The 22,359-nt window shown below is 32.2% G+C and overlaps 3 protein-coding genes across 3 annotated transcripts; all 3 read left to right on the forward strand.

The window, feature by feature from the left end:
• The first annotated feature begins 3,490 nt into the window (after nt 1-3,490).
• On the forward strand, nt 3,491-4,189 carry LOC136988526 (C-reactive protein 1.4-like). Its single transcript, XM_067286397.1, has one exon. The coding sequence runs from the start codon at nt 3,491-3,493 to the stop codon at nt 4,187-4,189; it is 699 nt and encodes a 232-aa protein (XP_067142498.1).
• Nucleotides 4,190-8,538: 4,349 nt separating this feature from the next.
• Nucleotides 8,539-9,240, forward strand: LOC136988527 (C-reactive protein 3.3-like). Its single transcript, XM_067286398.1, has one exon. The coding sequence runs from the start codon at nt 8,539-8,541 to the stop codon at nt 9,238-9,240; it is 702 nt and encodes a 233-aa protein (XP_067142499.1).
• A 7,286-nt stretch (nt 9,241-16,526) lies between these two features.
• On the forward strand, nt 16,527-17,270 carry LOC136988528 (C-reactive protein 1.4-like). Its single transcript, XM_067286399.1, has one exon. It carries the CDS (start codon nt 16,527-16,529, stop codon nt 17,268-17,270), a length of 744 nt encoding a protein of 247 aa, XP_067142500.1.
• Nucleotides 17,271-22,359: the final 5,089 nt, after the last annotated feature.

Below are 22,359 nucleotides of genomic sequence, written 5' to 3' on the forward strand. Positions count from 1 at the left end.
AGCGCCATCTGGTTTCGAATAGCTAAATTAAATAGCTGTTTTCGTTTATTCAAAATATAAAATATATTAATAAATATTATTTTAAAATATATACTGTATTATATTACTATAAATTATAAATATAAAAATATTACACAAAAAATGTGATTTATAAAGAATATGCTGTTTCTACTATAATGGAGCCGAAGCGGTTATGGCGTCAGCCTAATAGAGACTACAAGGCGGAAAGAACAATAGAAATATATATAAAATATATAGTATATTACACTACATTTTATATGAACCTGTACCCCCCACTAGTATAATATTTTAAGCTTAATATTCTGAGTCTGAGAGAAGTAATTTGAGGCCATTTACATATATAAGAGCCTCATTTTTCACTAAAAGCTATAAAAATACATAAAAATTAATAAAACTGTTTTTTTCTCGCCTCTTATGAAAAGAAATTTAAATTTATGTCACTTTCATATCAAAATTCTTATATAAAAGACTAAATTTTGAGGCCTTTTAAGATAAGAAATGTTCAAATAGTCCTGCTGGCATCATCTTTATTTGGGTCTGCTTTTTGGGCTCTTCAGGAAATTCTATAGTTAAAAATTTTAAACTGTAAACCGGAACTGGATTCAGATTTTGTTAATACTGTAATATTTAAGAGGCCCTTTCCCTCTTTAAAACGATACTAAATTTATGCATGAGGCCTTAAACTATATCCCCTAATGGTGAGTTCTTAAACTAAAAATTTCCGAACTTAGAAGTATGCTTTTTCATTATTACGAGATCAATTAAGAACAAAATACATAATAAAATTTAATAATTTAAGTATTAAAACGATTTTGTTTGTTTTTTTAAACTAATTATTTAATTTCTATGAAAAGTCCACCATTTTAACACTATTACAATGCATAGAAATAAATGCATTTCAATTGAATTTCTCATCGAAATTTATGATCACTGCCTCATTAACGCATGAGCATACTTCGCCGTGGCCTGGAGCCTCGCCCTTTTAAGGGCCTCATTTCACAGCTCATTACTGATATATTCCTTCTACTGTATATCTGTATCCATTAGATGTATAAATATTATAATTGATGAACAGTCTGTTTTCTGAGGGGCTAGTCCTATTTCAATTAGTGAAGCTTTATGCCTAGGGCCTTGAGCTTTTAACAGCCTCATACTCGGACAAATATCGCTACAACATTGCTCCAGTAAGAGATAATACAAACACACAAAGTAACACGTGATGCAGACTTTATATTATAATAAAAGCGCCCTCACAAGCTTATATTAATCTAGGGCCTCGTAAACTTTATTATCGTATATAAAATATTTTTGAATAATAAAATTTAATTCCATATTTTTACGTGTTCTTGTAATAAAAAATACTTTCTATTTAAGTATTACTTTCATTAAAGCTTACAAATTATAAAATGGAGTTAATATTAATTTTCATATTTAAAGTTACGAAATTTATCGTTAAAATATAATATTTTCTTAGTAAATAAAAATAATAATACCGGTATTAATTTATATTTTATTTATCAAAAATTTAAATTTAAATAACAGATGGCGCCACGTGTTACATGTGTCTGTGAGGTTATACGAAAATAATGAAATAAATTTGCACGAAATAAGCTTTAATATGTATATGAATATATATAATTCAATTAAAAACTAACTGAAAAAACTAAGTTAAATTTTTATAATGCTGAGTTTACCTGAGTAGATAAAATCACTAAATACCAATAGTTGGTTCCGGGTTCGAGTGTAACTAAGTGGCGTTTTTCAGGCTTTCTTCACGCGTTTAATACCAATAGGAGCCAATTGGGCCCTTGGCATTTATCTTATATTATCAAATCTACTGAACACTAACATGACTTTAGATCAAAGAACATTAAATCAAAATGGTTTTTGTCATTTACATCAAGTTGAACCCCACTGGAGATATGACACATGATCCATTCTATCTTCCTACTGCCTCGACTTTTAAGCACTAAAATTTACTAGCATCGATGCCCGTAATATACAAATTACCATGCCGAATTTCCTTTCTTAATCTTTATTTAACACGAGTACTTTTAATTTACTTTTATAGATAATTACAGTATGATGAAATGGAAAAACACCTTTCTTGGCGATATTATTTGTCTTCCATTACAATCTGATACAAGATAAATGCTTTAAAAATTGCTAACTCCAGACATCTCCGATTGTGCTTTATCATAATGATCCACTTTAAACATAGGATTCAAATTCCAATTAAACAAACAGTATATGAGTTCATTTTGATGATAAATTAAGTATTCACGATATCGTATCTATTTATCATATGCAAATTCATAACGAAATATACACGCGTACTTTGGATTTACTTTTATAGATAATTACAATATTGAAAAACTTTTGAACGAGTAAATAGTTCTTTGATTTTATATAAATTTTAATTTATTTTAAATTGATTAAATTGTCTCAGAACAAAATGGTTGCCTTGTCCATTTCGTTTTGAGACTATATAATGTAAGTTTTGTTTCGGGGTAAATATTGAATGTCTGTACATTGTTCTGGCGGAAGCATACAATTTAGAGCGTAGAATAAAAATTTCTGGTTAATTTTACCTATGGTTCCAAAATGGCGGCTCGTCTCTGATTCCTGCAAATAGAAGAAAAGAAACAGTGGGGAAGCACGTTCTAACCTAACCTAACCTATTCAAATAATTTTGTTGGTAATAATTATGGTAATTTATTAGAATAGGTTAGGTTAGAACGTGCTTCCCCACTGTTTCTTTTCTTCTATTTGCAGGAATCAGAGACGAGCCGCCATTTTGGAACCATAGGTAACGTTAACCAAATTACTTTATGGTACAAGCACAGCAGAACAAATTTTTGCATGAATTTCTGTATAATAGTTGATAGACTAACGGAGTGTTAAAAAATTAGTATAAAAGATTCGATTGATGTGAGGAATCAACACATTTAGCTGTGTGCTACATCTGTTACGAGTGTGTTTAACCCCATTGTGGGTTAGACCCACCATAAGTACGTCTGAAAATCTGGATTTCAATGACTTTAAGTTAATACGTTAAAAAGGCAAGATGTAGAAATTGTAGAGTTATCATTTTAATCTAAATTCAATAACATAAATATGTGACTTTAGGTTTATGAACTCAACCTTGACACATTTTACAACATATTAATTTGAAATTACGCTTTGAATTTGTAAAATTCGTTTTATTAATATTTATAATGTTTAACAATTATAATTTTACGAGTTATATTGAAGAATAAATTAATGGATTTTATGAATAAATGATTTGAAAAATCATAAATAAATTGATTTATCTTGAATTAAATACATAAAATAAAAAAAGTCATAGTAAATTTATCAATTTACGATAATATTATTATTGACCTTTGATATTATAACCGAACAAGATAAGTTGAATGAATAATCACATTTTCATTTATTTTCGGCATTCTTTCTGAGTAGTGTGAACATGTTTTTGTTTCTCGGCTTTCTTGCCATCCTCTGTTATCATCAATGTGAAAGTTCTCATTATAAAGTACACATTCCACTTTCTGCAGAGAATTTTTATCCACGATTGAAGTTGAATGGCACTTTACCAAATATGGAGGAATTTACATTATGTATGTGGCTTAGACCTTATCACTTTCAAAAGGAATATTCCTGTTTCGTTTCATACAGTACAAATCGGTTGGACCATGAAATAGGCGGATGTTTCTTTAATCACAGCAGCAAAATGAGCATTGGTATTGAGGTTTTCGATGTATTCAACACATTCCAATGTCACCAAGTCAATTGGTATCCCGGAGGATGGTATCACTTCTGCTCATCTTGGTTTGGATCCAATGGATATATCAGAGTATTTATTAATGGAAACAGATGTAAGCTCGATGATGTTGGTAATAATGTTGCTGGCAGTATAGAAGGTGGTGGAATATTTGTTATTGGGCAAATGCAACATGGTTCAGATTCGGGATATGTCGAGGATCAAGCCTGGCATGGAGATATTGTTGATGTTAATATGTGGAACGAAGTTTTGAAAGATGGACAGATCAGAGAAGCATACAAATGTGATGGAAAAAGAGAACGTGGGAATATTATTTCCGGAATGAAAACTTCAATGACTGCTTTGGACGTAATTCTTTCTGAGACCGAACTTTGTAAATCATGATATTTTACTTTTTATTTACTTTATGAAGTTTAAATTCAAATATTTATTAAACAAATCTGTTTTTTTTTTGAAGTAAATTTATACTATTAATAATGTATAATATATAGACTATTTAGATTAATGGGTTAATGTAACCCTTGGTGCCAAGATGACGGCTCGTGTCTGATTCCAGCAAGGAAACAGTGGGACGCATGTTCTAACCTAACCTAACCTAGTCTAATAAATTAACGTAATTATTAGCAACCAAATTATGAGAATAGGTTAGGTTAGGTTAGAACGTGCGTCCCACTGTTTCCTTGCTGGAATCAGAGACGAGCCGCCATCTTGGCACCAAGAGTTACATTTACCTAATTTTTTAAATTCGAATTATTTCTCTATTTTATATTGTTATTTGTATATTTTATTGTATAAAAATTGAAAATTTTTAACTTTTATACATGTAAGGGTATCTACGATGTCATACTGGAGAGTGGATGTACCAACAAAAAGTTCAGAACCATTAATGGGTTAATGTAACCCTTGGTGCCAAGATGGCGGCTCGTCTCTGATTCCAGCAAGGAAACAGTGGGACGCACGTTCTAACCTAACCTAACCTATTCTCATAATTTGGTTGCTAATAATTACGGTAATTTATTAGACTAGGTTAGGTTAGAACATGCGTCCCACTGTTTCCTTGCTGGAACCAGACACGAGCCGCCATCTTGGCACCAAGGGTTACATTAACCAAAAATTATTTTTTAAAATTTTATTGCAACTGTAGGAGAACTATTAATCCGCATAAAATAAATTATCACTTGTAGTACGTTGTAAATAATAAGGTTTTCATATAATCTGAAATAAATTAAGGCTGTTGTTCAGAAGTACCGTCCATTAATTATGTGTACAGTTTAAGGGGAAGGAGGTGACAAAAAGTGCATCATTGTACACGATGGGAGGAGTTCAGACATTGTCTACGTGGACTTTTTTAGTGGTATTAGGAGCATACAAATTTGTTCTTACAAGTCTACTTCTCGTGTAAGTAAACTAATTTCTTGAATGTCAGAGACTATTGTACACGTAATTAAAGGGGAGAAGTTTGACAAAAGTACATCATTGGAGGGGGTCAAAAATGGCTCAAAAACGTTATACGTAATTAATGGACGTAATATTCAATTCCTTTTATTAATGTATTGTACGCATATTCGAACTACAATAATTCTATCATTTGTATGTTTTATGGAATATTTAGTATTTGAAATAAAATTTTATATTGTATTAGTGGTATTTTGCTAATTATTAATTAATTATTTCTTTTTTTTTATTTAAGTCGACAGAATAGATTGGTCGTTGCCTTGTTTACTTCACTGATTCGAATGTCGTTTAGATAAACGAGTTTTTAATTGTTTGCTTTGGTTGATTGCTTATCTAAACAAATATTCATTTTCAAGCATTCAAGGATATCGAATCATAAAAGGAAGTAATGCTAAATCTATATTAGATATTCTATAGAATATTTATAGTTTAAAAATGTATTAAATGGATTCATTAAGCTGTAATTATATTCTTTACATGAATATTTATAATCGCTCAACGTAATTAAATAAGAAATAAATTGTCGAAATATTTAAAGAAACCTTTTATTTGTTATATTAGATAGAATAAAATAATAAAAAAACGTAGTAATTTACGACTCGTAGGTGTTTTAAGATAATAAATTTAGGGAAAATATTTGCCACTCATTGATAACTTATAAGAGATTTAAGTGATTAATTTGAATAATTAGGCAAAGTTTTCAAATTGCAGACCTATAGATTCTCACTGTCGTCCGTTTGGCTGTCAATCCTTTCTTAATCTCGAAAACTTAACGATAGATGAAATTCGAGACTAAATATGAATGCTTAGGGTCGGAGGTCGCGATGAACTATATACAAACTTCCGGTCTGAACCGGAAATCATGTGATTTTTTTAAATTTTAAGTATTTATATGTAATATGCTATTAAGAGTTATTTTTAGATTAATTAATTAGGAGTAAATATTGATATAAATATATAATAATTACTATAATAAATTAAGAGTATAAACGTAAACTTTTCACTTCGAAGAATTTGATACCAAAGGACCATTAATCTCCTGTTGATTGACTATTATATGATTTATGAAAGATGCTTGACAGGATATTTTCAGTTAATTTAATAATCCTGTCAATATTTAGAACATTGTATATTATTTATTCTACAGTTCACGAGTGGATTTTCTTAAAAATAAATAAATTTGATCTTTAGTTAGTGCAAAAAAGATATATATTTACAAAGAAACTCGCATTGTATTATACCAAATACTAAAATATGCTTAGAAGGAATTCAGTTTATGTATGTTATATTCAGTAAATATAAAAAAAAAACGTATTTAATAGAAGAAAATTAGTGTAAACTAAGCATATTTACATTATATAAATACTGTATCTATAAATTAAAATGAGTTATAATGGATAATTTAAACGTTCATAGTAAAGTATTAAAGTTCAACAGAGAGTTTTTTTTAGTGTTCTTGACACTATTTAATAAATTTATGGAGGAAAAATATTTCATATAACTGTGAAAGCTTTCTAGTTGTTAGAAAAAACAATTATTAATGAAAAAATTACAGAAATTAGAAGAATATTGCAAGAATTATGGACACATCAGAAAATGAAATATCGATTAAGACATATTACATGTTTCACCGAAGATAAAAAGATGAAAATATTGAATATATTAATGCAAACGTTGAGAACAATTAGAAAAATTATATTATTATTTATAAGTTTCCTTGAAAATTTATTTTATTAACTCGCATTCTTATTCAAGTTAATACTTTATCATTGCTTCTTTTTGGAAAATGTGCTTATGCAAACATAGATTTATATGCATTTTTTTTCTCTCTGGTGAATGTTTGGAATATTTTTACCGAAGTATTTTAAATAATTTTCTCTATTTTATAAAGCTTATAGAGGTTTTCAGGCCTTAAGAATATTGTCTACACAATTACACGAGGTTAAAGACCTAGCGCAAGACTCTTCCAAGTCTTTCTAACGTTGAAATGTATGAAGCCGTTTCAGATTATATTAATTTTTAGAATCAGTTTATAACTTTTTGGTACTATTCTAAGCCATATCTTGTATCTTGAAATCAGTATCTTGTTGGGTTAAATATTTTCGCTGATAGCAAAATACATTTTTAAATTAAGAAAAAAAGACTTTATTATCTTCTATTACCTTAAAACAGGACTTCTATTTTTTTAAAATTATTTTTGCATCGTTTAATAAACACCATTTTAAAATTTAGTATTGCGCTCTTGAACGAAACATTTTCATTCCATAACTCAACTCTTCCACGAAGTGTTACACAATATCAAAGACCTGTTTGACCGAGCCCACAATGTCAAATACATGTGAGTTTTTATCCGAGCCGACAAGGGGGGAGGCCGTATAGTGAGAAATAGGGTCCGAAACATTCCGATAGACAATCTCTGAAAATTTCCTAACATTCCTGACTCGTATTTGAACTGTAATTTCCTAGAGTGGCAGACTGAACTCTTTACTGCCTCGTGTTTCATTAATTAATACAGCGCTATTTGTATGGACAGTACCATATTAAGGAAATTTCAGGTCCTAGACAATTGCTATAAATTATATTTATTATATCAAAATAATTCAAACAAAGGTTCATTATGCCGTAGGCAAAGGAATCATTTCTACAAGAACAACGATTCTGAGGAGTCCCATATAAAGTTTATTTGATTTGCTAATATTTATGGATATTTTTATCTTTTATTGCTACAGTCGAGAAATCACAATTATTGTATGTGTGGAGAATAAAAGTGAATATTTGAAATTAAAAGTATATTTGATTATCATCCAGATAGAATTGTTTAAAAAGTATACTTAAGATGCATGATGGGTGGGCCTAAGATGCATTTTTCTCTAAGCTTCCAAAGATATACGATGGTTATAAAAGTCAAATAATAATTTCAATGCCGAATATTTTGTTATTAAGAACAGACGACTTCATAATTACAGTAAAGTATTTGTTAAGTCTTTCTTTTACTTCTATTTTTGCCATTAGGAAAAGACTTATCCGCACAAATCACATAAATAAAGTATCCGGAAGGAAAAAATAATAAAAGAAACATAATTAAATAAATATTACTTTAACATTGCGCAATTGATTCTTAAAATTAAAACTGCGATTATATAGATGAAATAATATGACTCAAAGTACATTGCACATTGACCTCGATAACCTGAAATGCTAATGTTATCTTACGTCACGTACTCCAAGTACTATAAAAGGATGTAACATCAAGGTAGTTCAATTTAGAGGAGAGCAAGATGTGGTTTTCTGTGTTGTGCGTGCTCCTTTCTTTGGCACTTGTAGAAAATTCTCAACTGAAAATACACATTCCTCGCTCCAGTCCCGAAAACTACCCACGTCTTCGTCTCAATGAACAGTTTCCGTCTCTAAATGAGTTCACGATTTGCTCGTGGATCAAACCGCATTTGATTCAACGAGAATTTTCGACATTTTTTTCGTACGCAACCTATCGATCCGACAATGAATTTGCTGTGTGCCTTTCGAATAAAGATGGAAACGTCACAGTAGGTGTCAATATCGCAAAAAGTTATATAGAAATGACGTGCCCAAATACAGAATGGACAGTGGGTGAGTGGTACCACGTTTGCGTATCTTGGTTTAACACGAATGGACATTTGCAAGTGTATGCGGAAGGGTATCAATGTTATATCGATAGTAATAATGAAACCATTGCTACAGGTGATCGTATCGAAGGAGGAGGTGTGTTTATTGTCGGGCAGGATCAGGATACTCTTGATGGTAAATACGAAGCTGATCAAGCGTGGATTGGTGATATAGCGGACATAAATATGTGGGACGAAGTTCTAACAGAAAGACAAATAATACAAGCTGGTAAATGTGAGGGAAAAAAGAAGAAAGGAAATATTATTGGAGGATTGACATCTTCTGTGACAGCTTTAGGTATTTCTATATCGGAAACTGAACTCTGTCAGTTTTGATTATAAATTAAGGAATTAATAAGTTAGAGGAAAATACGAGTTACAATATATCAGTATTAAATGTATCGAATGTATTAAGACATAAATAAAATGCCATGATAACGTTTCGTTATTTTTATTTAATCATTTTCATTTTTATGTAATATTAGATGTTAATTTACACATAAAATGCATATGTAGTTTATGCATAATTTTTAAAAACTGATTAATGTTTATTATTATCCTCTGAAAGTTAACTTATAAATGGTTTCCGCTGTTGTTTATAAATAAAATTAATTTTTTATGATTAAAATTGTAAATGAGTATAACAAATATTGAATTTCTAAAATTAATTCTTTTTATTTGAAAAATAAAGTAGTATAAAGCGTGGCACGTAAGTCGGCTAATCTAAATATACCACGCGTTGATTCCAACTTGCTTGACCATTTTTAAAATAATGTTAAAAATATACCTGGGTTGATTAAATTGTGGGGCACTCTGCATTATGAATTATTGATTATAAAGTTCCGTTCTGCTGGTCTATCTTGCAGATCTTTGCATACCTTTTTGGAAATTTCATCCTAATATACTATAGTAATTCTGGAATATATGGATTTTTTTAAAGTGTAAATAAATAATGCTTATTAAATCTGAAAAAAATTATTTTTGATCTTAACATATATTGAGTTGTTTGAAGTTTACTAAGCACACATTTGTGAGTAACAAAGAAAACACGGGTGACAATGAGACGGTCGGATGATCGAACGGTTAGGGTGACAGCCTGTATCTCGAAGGAATCTAGGATCGAGTTTGAGTAGGTTGAAAAACACGAGAAATGTTCGGGGATAGTTCGTCTTCATACATCGAGTCCTGTACTACCGTGGGCCCGGCCGAGCCCATAATGCGCTTTCTAAAACAATCCCTCTTAGTGCCCACAGGCGAAAATAGTAAAAAAAAAAGACGTGTAGCGAGAAAAAGAAACATAAAAAATATTCACAAATCAAATGACAATAAAGTGTCTTTAAATCTTGCCCTTTTTCAACAATCTCAGCAACGCAACAGCCTTTACGGACTTATATGCCCCCCCCTTTTTTGAGTTACTCGCTTCCCTCGTTGAAGGACAAGATATGAAGACATTTAATTGTTTCTTCTGACTTTTTAATATCTTTTATATTTATTATTATCTATTAATTGGAATATAACAAAACAAAATTATCGCATTCGCCACTTATCTAAAACAATACGAAAGGTGGCCACTGACAGACACAATAGAGGCAATGGGGTTGTAGGAACATGCCGCAGCTTGTATGCGACTCTAGGTTACATCCAAAGAAGACACAAAGATTTATTCGTATTTTTGATTCGTTATTGTACTTACATGCTCTAGGGAATAATATTTACGTTATAGGAAAAAAAAAACATTTAATTTACTCTTATAAGGAAGGTTTCTCGAAACAAGTCGCAATCCACATCTTCCATTACAGTTGCACCACTCTCACTGACTATTTTCGGAATCACAGCGACTGACAATCTCTCCCTTACGGCTATCTATCCTATAATTACTCTAATAAATGAAATAATGTAATGTATGAAAAGACTAAACTCTGAAACTAACTCACAAACAAGCTGTACGTATCTTACTATATTTGAAATTTCTTTAAAATTATACTAATATATAGAATAGTTTCTCTAAATACTGTATTTTCCCTAAATATAAGTCAAAACAATGAAACGCCATGTTTCTTCCTGTATGAAAAAGAATTGATTTAATCCGAAAATTAGTTTTAATAAGAAAAAAATTAAAAATTAAGAAATTTTTGGAACGTTTTATTGATTCATACAAATGGATTACATTTAATAGGATGAAGAATCTTAGGAAACCCTGAAGTAGTCTAATTTCAAGTCCAAATGTCAAGAGTTTAGTTTTTTTCGATTGCTGTCTTGCTTTTATAACGAAGCTGTGAGGAATTTACAGCCAAACTACATTCTCTAGAATTTTTCAGCCATTTTCAAGTTTTAAGGCAAACTTAATGACAAAAGTTGAATGAAAATTCTCTTTACAGGCGAATATCCACGTCTTGTGTTTTGAACTTTTTCAAAAGGAAGTTACTCGAACTGAAAATTTCCATGTAACACTACTACTTGTGAGAATCCGCGGTGCTGAAAGTATCTCTCGAAGTCAGACCCGAAAAGGCCGCTCTCCTTGTCACCGGACGGCTTTAATGTTTTGTTTATGTGAAGAAGACGAACAGATCGTAAGTTCTACGTCTTCTGTCAGGAATTTTCTGATACTAGCTACGTTTTACGCGTGTAGCCCGCGATACGAGTTATATTCCTCACAGGAGGTCAATAGTTCGAGTGGGGAGGGGTCTCGGAGTCGTCGATAGAGCGACCGACTTTTAAAGTGATTCCACGCAAAATCATTTAACTAAACAATAAAATTTAATGATATAACGGAAAAGGAAGTACAAAATAACAGTAAAGAAATGAGATTAACGTTATCCACCCCGAATACAAATGGGAAAATTCTAATATGTGTAGGATATCTATTCTACGATCGAATCTGATTACACCTCTAAGAGAGAGAGTTTACAAATTATGACATAATCCCTCTTAACAGTAGTTCGAGGGTTGATGTTTCTTCTATCCTTTCGTCGATGGTAAAGGTGGGGAGGAGCGAGAATCCGGCTATCTGGTTTAACAACGGACGAAAAAGCCTCTAAACTGGACTGTTTGCCCTTTTTATTTTCCAAAATTTCTCCAATCAGGAGTCATCTTGTTGCTCCCGTGACAGGATTGACAAAATGAGTCGCACTCCTGATGTATCATCACAAGGAGAGATAAAGATTTCTCCTCAGGAAGCTGATACATAGAAAGGAAGTTCTACTTCCCTCTTTTCTTCGATTTGGAAAGTAAATGGGAAATTTTATCAGTTAAATAATTTGGATTTTGTTAAAATACAAATTATTATTTTATTATTACAAATTATTTTGTTAAATAATTAAAGCAAATTTTAAATAATTCCAAAAATTCTTTCATTTAGCCTTCCAGATCCTCCCATACTCCTAATCCGAAACTAATGGCTAGAAGTAGAATCCTTATATAGAAAAGATTGTTTTTACGAGATTGGTGATGTTCTAGTATTGTGTTGAAGTATGCAATGCTGGATGTGCTTTGAAAAAGGCACTATAACTACTCGTAGCTGCTCTGAGTTCTACGGAAGCTTCCTGGAATGTTCTTAAGCTTCAACTTCTTTCCGTGAACGTTAATAATTATTTTCATCGAGGTCAGCTTATGAAGGATACATGAAACCTAAAATATTAAAAAGTAATTATATTTGCAAATTTTTGAACCGGAATATCACAGACCATATCCAGACGCGTTAGAAAGATGCATCGTATCTTTGGTTTCCTTTCACAATCTTCCACGAATTAAGTTTTGTCCTCGTTAAGGAATGGGATTTTATATCTGGAAAGCTGATTTATAATATTAGTTCATCGCTAAGATAATTATTCGGCCACTAAAAGTGATTGTATTCTATCCTAACTCTCTGCACTGATGGCATGTGAACTCTTCTTGGAGTGTCAGCTCCCATAATTATGACTCATCAAAGCAAGATGATGTAATAATTTCATACGAGTATTATGATTATGTGACACACCATTCAAATGTCGATAAATAACGTTAATCTCTTTATTTCTAAGCGAAAATAAGAACAATTTATCGAGAAACAGCGTAACTTTTTTAAATACGAAGAACAAATTTCGTAAAGTGAGAAAAAAATTCAAAATTAGGAAAAAGAATAGAATTATTGAGAGAAAACAATGCGTATCAAAAAGTATATGAATGCTAGCGCGCGCGCGCGCGAGCGTATGTGTGTCTGTGTGTGTCTGTGTTTGGGGACGACGTTGTTCACCCTCTTTGAAACTTAATAACTTCTGTGTCTTTCGTCAAAAATTTGTGAAATTTAGCTGGTAAGTTTCTATATTAGAGAGATTGATTCAATTAAATTTTCGCGATTAAAGGACGAGGGGAGTGGGGGGGTCTGAGCTTAATGGCAATTTTAATCGTTATCAGTATTTACAAATCTACTATATAAAGCTGAATAAATAAGCATTTTCTTTCTGTCACGGTATGCCAAAAACGCCCCTAGCCATTATTTAAATTAGCAATATAAATTATTTTATATTTTTACAGTATAATACTAAGTATATTATTACAAGGAAACCTTGCTTAACGAGCATAATTCGTTTCAGAACCTTACTCGTAATGCAAAACACTCGTTAAGCGAAACAATTTTTTCCATAGAAATTAACGTAAAATATGATAATGCGTTCCATGCAGAAAAAATACTCAAATACCGTATTTACTCGCATATAAGACAAGGTTTTTATATTTCATTTTTCACTGCTTCTAAAACCTAGGTCGTCCTATACGCGGGGGCGAATGCTCCTTTGCGTTTTTGCAATAATTTTTTGAACCGTGTATAGTTCATCATGCCATTATAGCAGAGTGCTATCGTGGTCAATGTGAATGTCGTTTTTAAAGAGATAATCCGAAAATAACTGTTTACTTAGCAATGATAATAAATGTAGTTATTTCATATTTGTTAAATTGGTATTTTTAATGAATATTTGTACATTCTGAATCATTAAAGATATACTTTTTCCTGTCACGTGCATTATAATCTTTTGGTTTTGCTACATGAGTATCGGGTGTGTGGAAGAGCAATCTTCAAAAGCTGATAGCAATCATTCAGGAAATACTGCACTTTAAATTCCCTCGACGGATCAGAGGACGATGCTTTGTGGAGTAAGAGTGAAAAAGAAAAGAATTGTAACGAAGCTTCGGAGGGCGAGTCCGAGTAGACAAAAGGTGATAGAGTCAAGAAAACATGGTTAATACGTACATTTGATGATAATTTATTTGTGATTAAACGAAATAAAATTAGAATTGTATTAATAAATCGAATTTTCTTTATTTTAATCTTTAAAGTCACACCTCGTTCTATATGCGATATCGTCTTATACGCAAGTAAATATGGTATTTTACGTATAACGTATATTAAAAAAAATGATACAATATACATTGTTAAGAAGTGTGAATCATCATCATTTTTCCTTCTAGCACGGAATGAACCAACCTGGAATTTAAATTCGATTTGCAGAAAACAAAAAAATCACAAATAATAGCATGATGGAGCATGAGCACAATCCGGGACTTACCCTCTCGTCGTCACTCGTTATGCGAAACTTCGCTCGTTAAGCGAGTCGGGGTTAAAATTTTTGATTTGCTCGTTATGCGAAACACTCGTTAAGCGATGTTTCGCTGTATTTTTATTTGTAATTTAGTATGCCCCGATGCCTGAATCGGGCTTTTCGACTTGTTTTTATAATAAAACTCATTTTTATCCTCAACATTAAGCTTTTTGCCATTTCATAATAATTAACAATATAAAAATTTTTAAAATAAAATTTCATAACAGATGGGGCCATGCACAATTCTACCTTTTATGCCGGAAAAGTTACGCAACTAGTTGTTGAAATTTTTAAAATGTTTGTTTTCCTTTTTGGAAACTGGTCTTCTAATTTTGAAACTTTTGTCTTATTTTATTAAGCTCGTTTTTTGAATTTTGGTAGTTCAACATGAATTTTCTTTTTTGTGATCTTTCATGTTTATCATGGATTTGGCAGGCTCGCAATGAATGTGGTGGTGTTGGGCCCGTTCCTCTCCGCCCGGCTTCCCCATTGGGAGCCTAGCAGAAATCATAATGTACTTAATAAAAAGTCCCTCTTAGCGCCCATGGGGTTGAAAGAAGAAAGAAAAATCTTTAGTCATTTAATAAATTCTCACCACCCAGCTCCCATTACGGTACTGAATATAACTCTTGACAGGAAAAAGGGCCTTTTTAGTCATGCACGTTTTAACTTTAATCGTTTTTAAAATATTTGGGAATTAATTATGTTAAATATGTTATTATTAATACAGAAATTTCTCAAACGGAGATTAATTAGGTCTGTCCAGAGGGTGCACAGTTGCTACATAGCCCCCATGATTGGTGTCTAGGGCCATACATAATGAGGAACATGTAGCAAATTAAATCATTATATTAAAATTGTATAAGAAAATTGTACCCAAAGGATTTGTTCATTGACTAGGATATGTCGGGCCAGTTCCTTTCTTCCACGTGACTGACTAAATTATATAAAAATTATAATTATTAATTTACATAAGAGATAACATCTATCTCTAGTAGCAAATTACTTTACTATTAGTTATTAAAATTAGCGAATTTATAGTACGGGTATTTAAAGCGATCCTTTGTATAGGAACAATAAATAATTGTTCCTATACAAAGGGCTACAATCCTACATCGTTAAAATGCCGGGCTACAATTTTTAATTTATTTCATTTAAAATATATGCTCTCCATCTCAAATTCATAGTGTCTTCTCTCTGTACAGTACATTATACCTTTCCATTAACAATAGAGTCGTGCCGGTCATGTATCTAACACCTTTCGTGACAGAATATTTGAATTGAAATAACATGACTTTCGATTTGAATCGAAAGTGTCAGGGCATCCTACCTCGAAGGTTTCCTTATTTGGTCTCGACTTTCATCAATCTAACTCTATTCTGAAGATTAAGGAAAAACATGCGGACGGACGACATTAGGGATTTATGTCTACAATTTTTTTCAAATTGCAGCCCAATTAAATAATAACAAAGTAAATTTTAAAATTACCTCGATAGCCTCTGGTGTTTATGTTCTTTATGCGACGGACATTCGAATATTATAAAAACAGCTTCGGTTTTCTTATTTCAATTTAACATTTTTAATTTGAAATTAAAAATATTATTGATTAGTATCCAAACACAATTGTCTAAACAGTATACTTAAGATGCATGATGGATGGGCCTAAAATGCATTTTTCTCTAAGCTTCCAAAGATATACGATGGTTATAAAAGTCAAATAATAATTTCAATGCCGAATATTTTGTTATTAAGAATACACGACTTCATAATTACAGTAAAGTATTTGTTAAGTCTTTCTTTTACTTCTATTTTTGCCATTAAGAAGAGACTTTTATCCGCATAGATCACATAAATAAAGTATTCGAAAGGAAAAATTAATGAAAGAAACATAATTAAATAAATATTTCTTTAACATTACGCAATTGATTCTTAAAATTGAAACTGCGATTATGTAAATGAAATAATATGATTCAAAGTACCGGTACATTGCACAATCACCTCGATAAGCTCAGATGCTAATATTATCTTACGTCACGTATTCTAAGTACTATGAAAGGATGTAACGTGAAGGTATTTCAATTTAGAAGAGACAGCAAGATGTGGTTTTCTATGTTGTGCGTGCTCCTTTCTTTGGCACTTGTACAAAATTCTCAACTGAAAATACACATTCCTCGCTCCAGTCCCGAAAACTACCCACGTCTTCGTCTCAATGAACAGTTTCCGTCTCTAAATGAGTTCACGATTTGCTCGTGGATCAAACCGCATTTGATTCAACGAGAATTTTCGACATTTTTTTCGTACGCAACCTCTCGATCCGACAATGAATTTGCTGTGTGCCTTTCGAATAAAGATGGAAACGTCAAAGTAGGTGTCAATATCGCAACCAGTTATACAGAAATGCAATGCTCAAACACAGAATGGACAGTGGGTGAGTGGTACCACGTTTGCGTATCTTGGTTTAACACGAATGGACATTTGCAAGTGTATGCGGAAGGGTATCAATGTTATATCGATAGTAATAATGAAACCATTGCTAGAGGTGATCGTATCGAAGGAGGAGGTGTGTTTATTGTCGGGCAGGATCAGGATACTCTTGATGGTAAATACGAAGCTGATCAAGCGTGGATTGGTGATATAGCGGACATAAATATGTGGGACGAAGTTCTAACCGAAAGACAAATAATACAAGCTGGTAAATGTGAGGGAAAAAGGAATAGAGGAAATATTATTGGTGGATTGAGAACCTCCATGACAGCTTTAGGGATTTCCATATCAGAAACTGAACTCTGTTAGCCTTGATTATAAATTAACGAATTAGTAAGTTACAGGAAAATACGAGTTACAATATATCAGTATCAAATGTATCGAGTGTATTAAGATATAAATAAAATGCTATGATAAAGATTTTTATTTTTATCTTTAACTTATATGAAAATTTACACATAAAATGCATATACAGTTCATGCATAATTTTAAAAGTTTTATCTTTAAAAACTGATTAATTTTTATTATTCTCTTCTAAAAGTTAACTTATAAATGGTTTTCGCTGTTACCTATAAATAAAATAATTTTTTTAATAATTAAAATTTACATTTAAAAGCAATTTCAAAATTGAAATTGTAAATAAGTATAATAAATATTGAATTTCTAAAATTAATCGTTTTTATTTGAAAAATAAAGTAGTATAAAGCGAAGCACGTAAGTTAGCTAATCTAAATACAGCATATCACGCGTTAATTCCAACCTTCTTGACCGTTTTTAAAGTAATGTTAAAAATATAATTGAGATGATTAAATTGTGGGCCATCCTGCATTATGAATTATTGATTATAAAGTTTCGTTTCGCTGGTCTATTTTGCAGATCTTTGCATACCTCTTTGGAAATTTCATCCTAATATATTATAGTAATTCTGGAATATATGGATGTTTTTTAAAGTGTAAATAAATAGTGCTTATTAAATCCGAAAATATTTATTTTGATCTTAACATATGTTGAGATGTTTGAAGTTTACTTAGCACACATTTGTGAGTAACAAAGAATACACAGGTGGCAATGAGACGGTCGGATGATCGAACGGTTAGGGTGGCAGCCTGTAGCTCTAGGGAATCTAGGATCGAACTCGATTGGGTTGAAAAACACGAGAAATGTTTGGAGATAGTCCGTCTGAATATATCGAGCCTCGTACCACTGTGGGCCTGGACGAGCCCATAATGGGTTTGCTAAAAAAAATGCCCTCCTAGTGCCAACACAAAGAGTCAAAAAAGACTCGTGGCAACAAAAGGAAATATAATAAACATTTGCAAAACTAAACGAAACAATAAAATGTTTTCGTATCTTGTCCTCTTTCAACAATTTCGTCGAGACGACAAACAATCTTTACGAACTTATTCGACTTTTTATTTGAAATTACTCGTGCGCTTAGTTGAAGGTGGACAAGTTCCGATTTGTTAACATGTTTTTTAATTGATTATTGTTTTTAGCCATTCATTTATTATTATATTAATAATTAAAATATGAAAAAATAAAACACTAATGAAAAATTATCGCATTGGTGCCTAATCCAAACAATACGAGTGGGTGGCCACTGCTGTCAGTAGAGACACAATATATACGCAAATCGGCCTCTACGAACATGCCACGTCTTGTATATGATTCTAGGTCATATCCGTCCACCAGTGAGTGCTCAAGTGGACAAAAGCACCGAACACTTGTAGTGAGTTCCCGCCTCGCCAACTGGCTGATCACATGGAGATTTTGGATTTTCTTCACGTTAGTACTGCTTTAGTAACACCTAAATAGGGGCCAAATTCCCATAAAAGACTTTGTGTAAGATACTCTTATTGGCAGATTGGTGTGTTGCGTTGCCATACACCAATAAAACCATACCAAAGAGGACACAAAGATTTATTCGTATTTATATCGATTTTTGCTTTTTTATACGTACTTAAACGCTTTTGTATGCGCCAAGAAAAAATATCTACGATACAGAAAAACAAAATATTTATTTTACTCTTATAGGGAAGGTCAGGGAACATTTCGTATACAGTAGTTATTTCTGTATTTGTTTAATGTCATGCTAATATATAAAAATTATTTGTAAATATCTTCTCTCAATATAAGTCAAATCAAATCAGGTTTAATAAGATGAGAATCTTAGTTAAACCTGAAATGGACTAATTTTAAGTGCAATTGTCAAGCGTCTTAAGAGTAATTTCAGCGTAATGGAGACCATTTCTGGAAATCAGAGTGAGAGGAAGAAGATTTAGATAAAGGTATCCAAGACTTATCATAGTTTTTTCGATGGAATTGTACATCTGGAAAGCTGATTTATAATTCTAACTCACAGCTAAGATAATTATTCGCCATTAAAAGTGATTGTATTCTATCTTAACTCGCTACACTAATGACATGTGAACTCTTCTTGGAGTCTCAGCTCGTATAATTATGTCTCGTCAAAGCGAAATCATTTAATAATTTAACATGATTATGTGACACACCATACAAATATTAATAAATAATGTTACACCCTTTCTGAAGGCATTTCACAAAGTTTACAAATCTAGCGAATTACACAAAATTACTTATTTTCCCGGCTCTTATATATAGCAGAGGTAAGTTGTGGCGATAGATTAAAACAATGTCCCACCCCAAGATTTTTACATTTTTGAATTTGGGAACCTAAAACGTCGAGAAATGCAAAAGAATTTGGGTGTTTTTTTCTGAATGTATGAATGTAGCATCATATGACTGGGACAATGATGCTATTAAGTTTTTGTGGTTAAAGGTAGAAGGAAGTGGGGTGTCGACTTAATGAAGACTCTTTATTAGCATTTACAATTTTTCATAATAAAAATTATCTTTATCTTAAGCCTTTTGCCATTTTATAATGATTAATAATATCAAAATTTTTAAAATAAAACTTTATAACGAAGTAGCTGACCCGGCCACACGTTGTTGTGGCTCAAAATGTATCTATTATAAATGTATAACATTTCCCTTGTGGGGGGAATTTCAAAAAATCCCTTCTTAGTGTACATTCTCTTGACGTACCCTATTAAAACGCAATCAAAAACGCATCAAAACGAGTAAAATAATAAAGAAGCCGAGTTCTTCACAGTAAGCCTTAATCCTGTCCCTTTCCCCGCTGGGGAATATCGAAAAATCCCTTTTTAGTGTATATTCTGTTGACGTAACCTATTAAAACGCAATTAAAAACGCAAAAAACCGCATGTAAAATAGAATAAATAGAAGCCGAGTTCTTCACAGTAAGCCTTAATCCTGTCCCTCTTCCCGCTGGGGAATATCGAAAAATCCCTTTTTAGTGTATATTCTGTTGACGTAACCTATTAAAACGCAATTAAAAACGCAAAAAACCGCATGTAAAATAGAATAAATAGAAGCAGAGTTCTTCACATTAAGCCTTAATCCTGTCCCTTTCCCCGCTGAGGAATATCGAAAAATCCCTTTTTAGTGTATATTCTGTTGACGTACCCTATTAAAATGCAATTAAAAACGCAAAAAACCGCATGTAAAATAGAATAAATAGAAGCCGAGTTCTTCACAGTAAGCCTTAATCCTGTCCCTTTCCCCGCTGGGGAATATCGAAAAATCCCTTTTTAGTGTATATTCTGTTGACGTACCTATTAAAACGCAATTAAAAACGCAAAAAACCGCATGTAAAATAGAATAAATAGAAGCCGAGTTCTTCACAGTAAGCCTTAATCCTGTCCCTTTCCCCGCTGGGGAATATCGAAAAATCCCTTTTTAGTGTATATTCTGTTGACGTACCTATTAAAACGCAATTAAAAACGCAAAAAAACCGCATGTAAAATAGAATAAATAGAAGCCGAGTTCTTCACAGTAAGCCTTAATCCTGTCCCTTTCCCCGCTGGGGAATATCGAAAAATCCCTTTTTAGTGTATATTCTGTTGACGTACCTATTAAAACGCAATTAAAAACGCAAAAAACCGCATGTAAAATAGAATAAATAGAAGCCGAGTTCTTCACAGTAAGCCTTAATCCTGTCCCTTTCCCCGCTGGGGAATATCGAAAAATCCCTTTTTAGTGTATATTCTGTTGACGTACCTATTAAAATGCAATTAAAAACGCAAAAAACCGCATGTAAAATAGAATAAATAGAAGCAGAGTTCTTCACAGTAAGCCTTAATCCTGTCCCTTTCCCCGCTGGGGAATATCGAAAAATCCCTTTTTAGTGTATATTCTGTTGACGTAACCTATTAAAATGCAATTAAAAACGCAAAAAACCGCATGTAAAATAGAATAAATAGAAGCCGAGTTCTTCACAGTAAGCCTTAATCCTGTCCCTTTCCCCGCTGGGGAATATCGAAAAATCCCTTTTTAGTGTATATTCTGTTGACGTCACCTATTAAAACGCAATTAAAAACGCAAAAAACCGCATGTAAAATAGAATAAATAGAAGCCGAGTTCTTCACAGTAAGCCTTAATCCTGTCCCTCTTCCCCGCTGGGGAATATCGAAAAATCCCTTTTTAGTGTATATTCTGTTGACGTACCTATTAAAACGCAATTAAAAACGCAAAAAACCGCATGTAAAATAGAATAAATAGAAGCCGAGTTCTTCACAGTAAGCCTTAATCCTGTCCCTTTCCCCGCTGGGGAATATCGAAAAATCCCTTTTTAGTGTATATTCTGTTGACGTACCTATTAAAACGCAATTAAAAACGCAAAAAACCGCATGTAAAATAGAATAAATAGAAGCCGAGTTCTTCACAGTAAGCCTTAATCCTGTCCCTTTCCCCGCTGGGGAATATCGAAAAATCCCTTTTTAGTGTATATTCTGTTGACGTACCTATTAAAACGCAATTAAAAACGCAAAAAACCGCATGTAAAATAGAATAAATAGAAGCAGAGTTCTTCACAGTAAGCCTTAATCCTGTCCCTTTCCCCGCTGGGGAATATCGAAAAATCCCTTTTTAGTGTATATTCTGTTGACGTAACCTATTAAAACGCAATTAAAAACGCAAAAAACCGCATGTAAAATAGAATAAATAGAAGCCGAGTTCTTCACAGTAAGCCTTAATCCTGTCCCTTTCCCCGCTGGGGAATATCGAAAAATCCCTTTTTAGTGTATATTCTGTTGACGTACCTATTAAAACGCAATTAAAAACGCAAAAAACCGCATGTAAAATAGAATAAATAGAAGCCGAGTTCTTCACAGTAAGCCTTAATCCTGTCCCTTTCCCCGCTGGGGAATATCGAAAAATCCCTTTTTAGTGTATATTCTGTTGACGTAACCTATTAAAACGCAATTAAAAACGCAAAAAACCGCATGTAAAATAGAATAAATAGAAGCCGAGTTCTTCACAGTAAGCCTTAATCCTGTCCCTTTCCCCGCTGGGGAAT

Source organism: Centruroides vittatus, unplaced genomic scaffold (assembly GCF_030686945.1).
Source record: "Centruroides vittatus isolate TY-2023 unplaced genomic scaffold, ASM3068694v2 scaffold_3315, whole genome shotgun sequence".
Taxonomy (NCBI): domain Eukaryota; kingdom Metazoa; phylum Arthropoda; class Arachnida; order Scorpiones; family Buthidae; genus Centruroides; species Centruroides vittatus.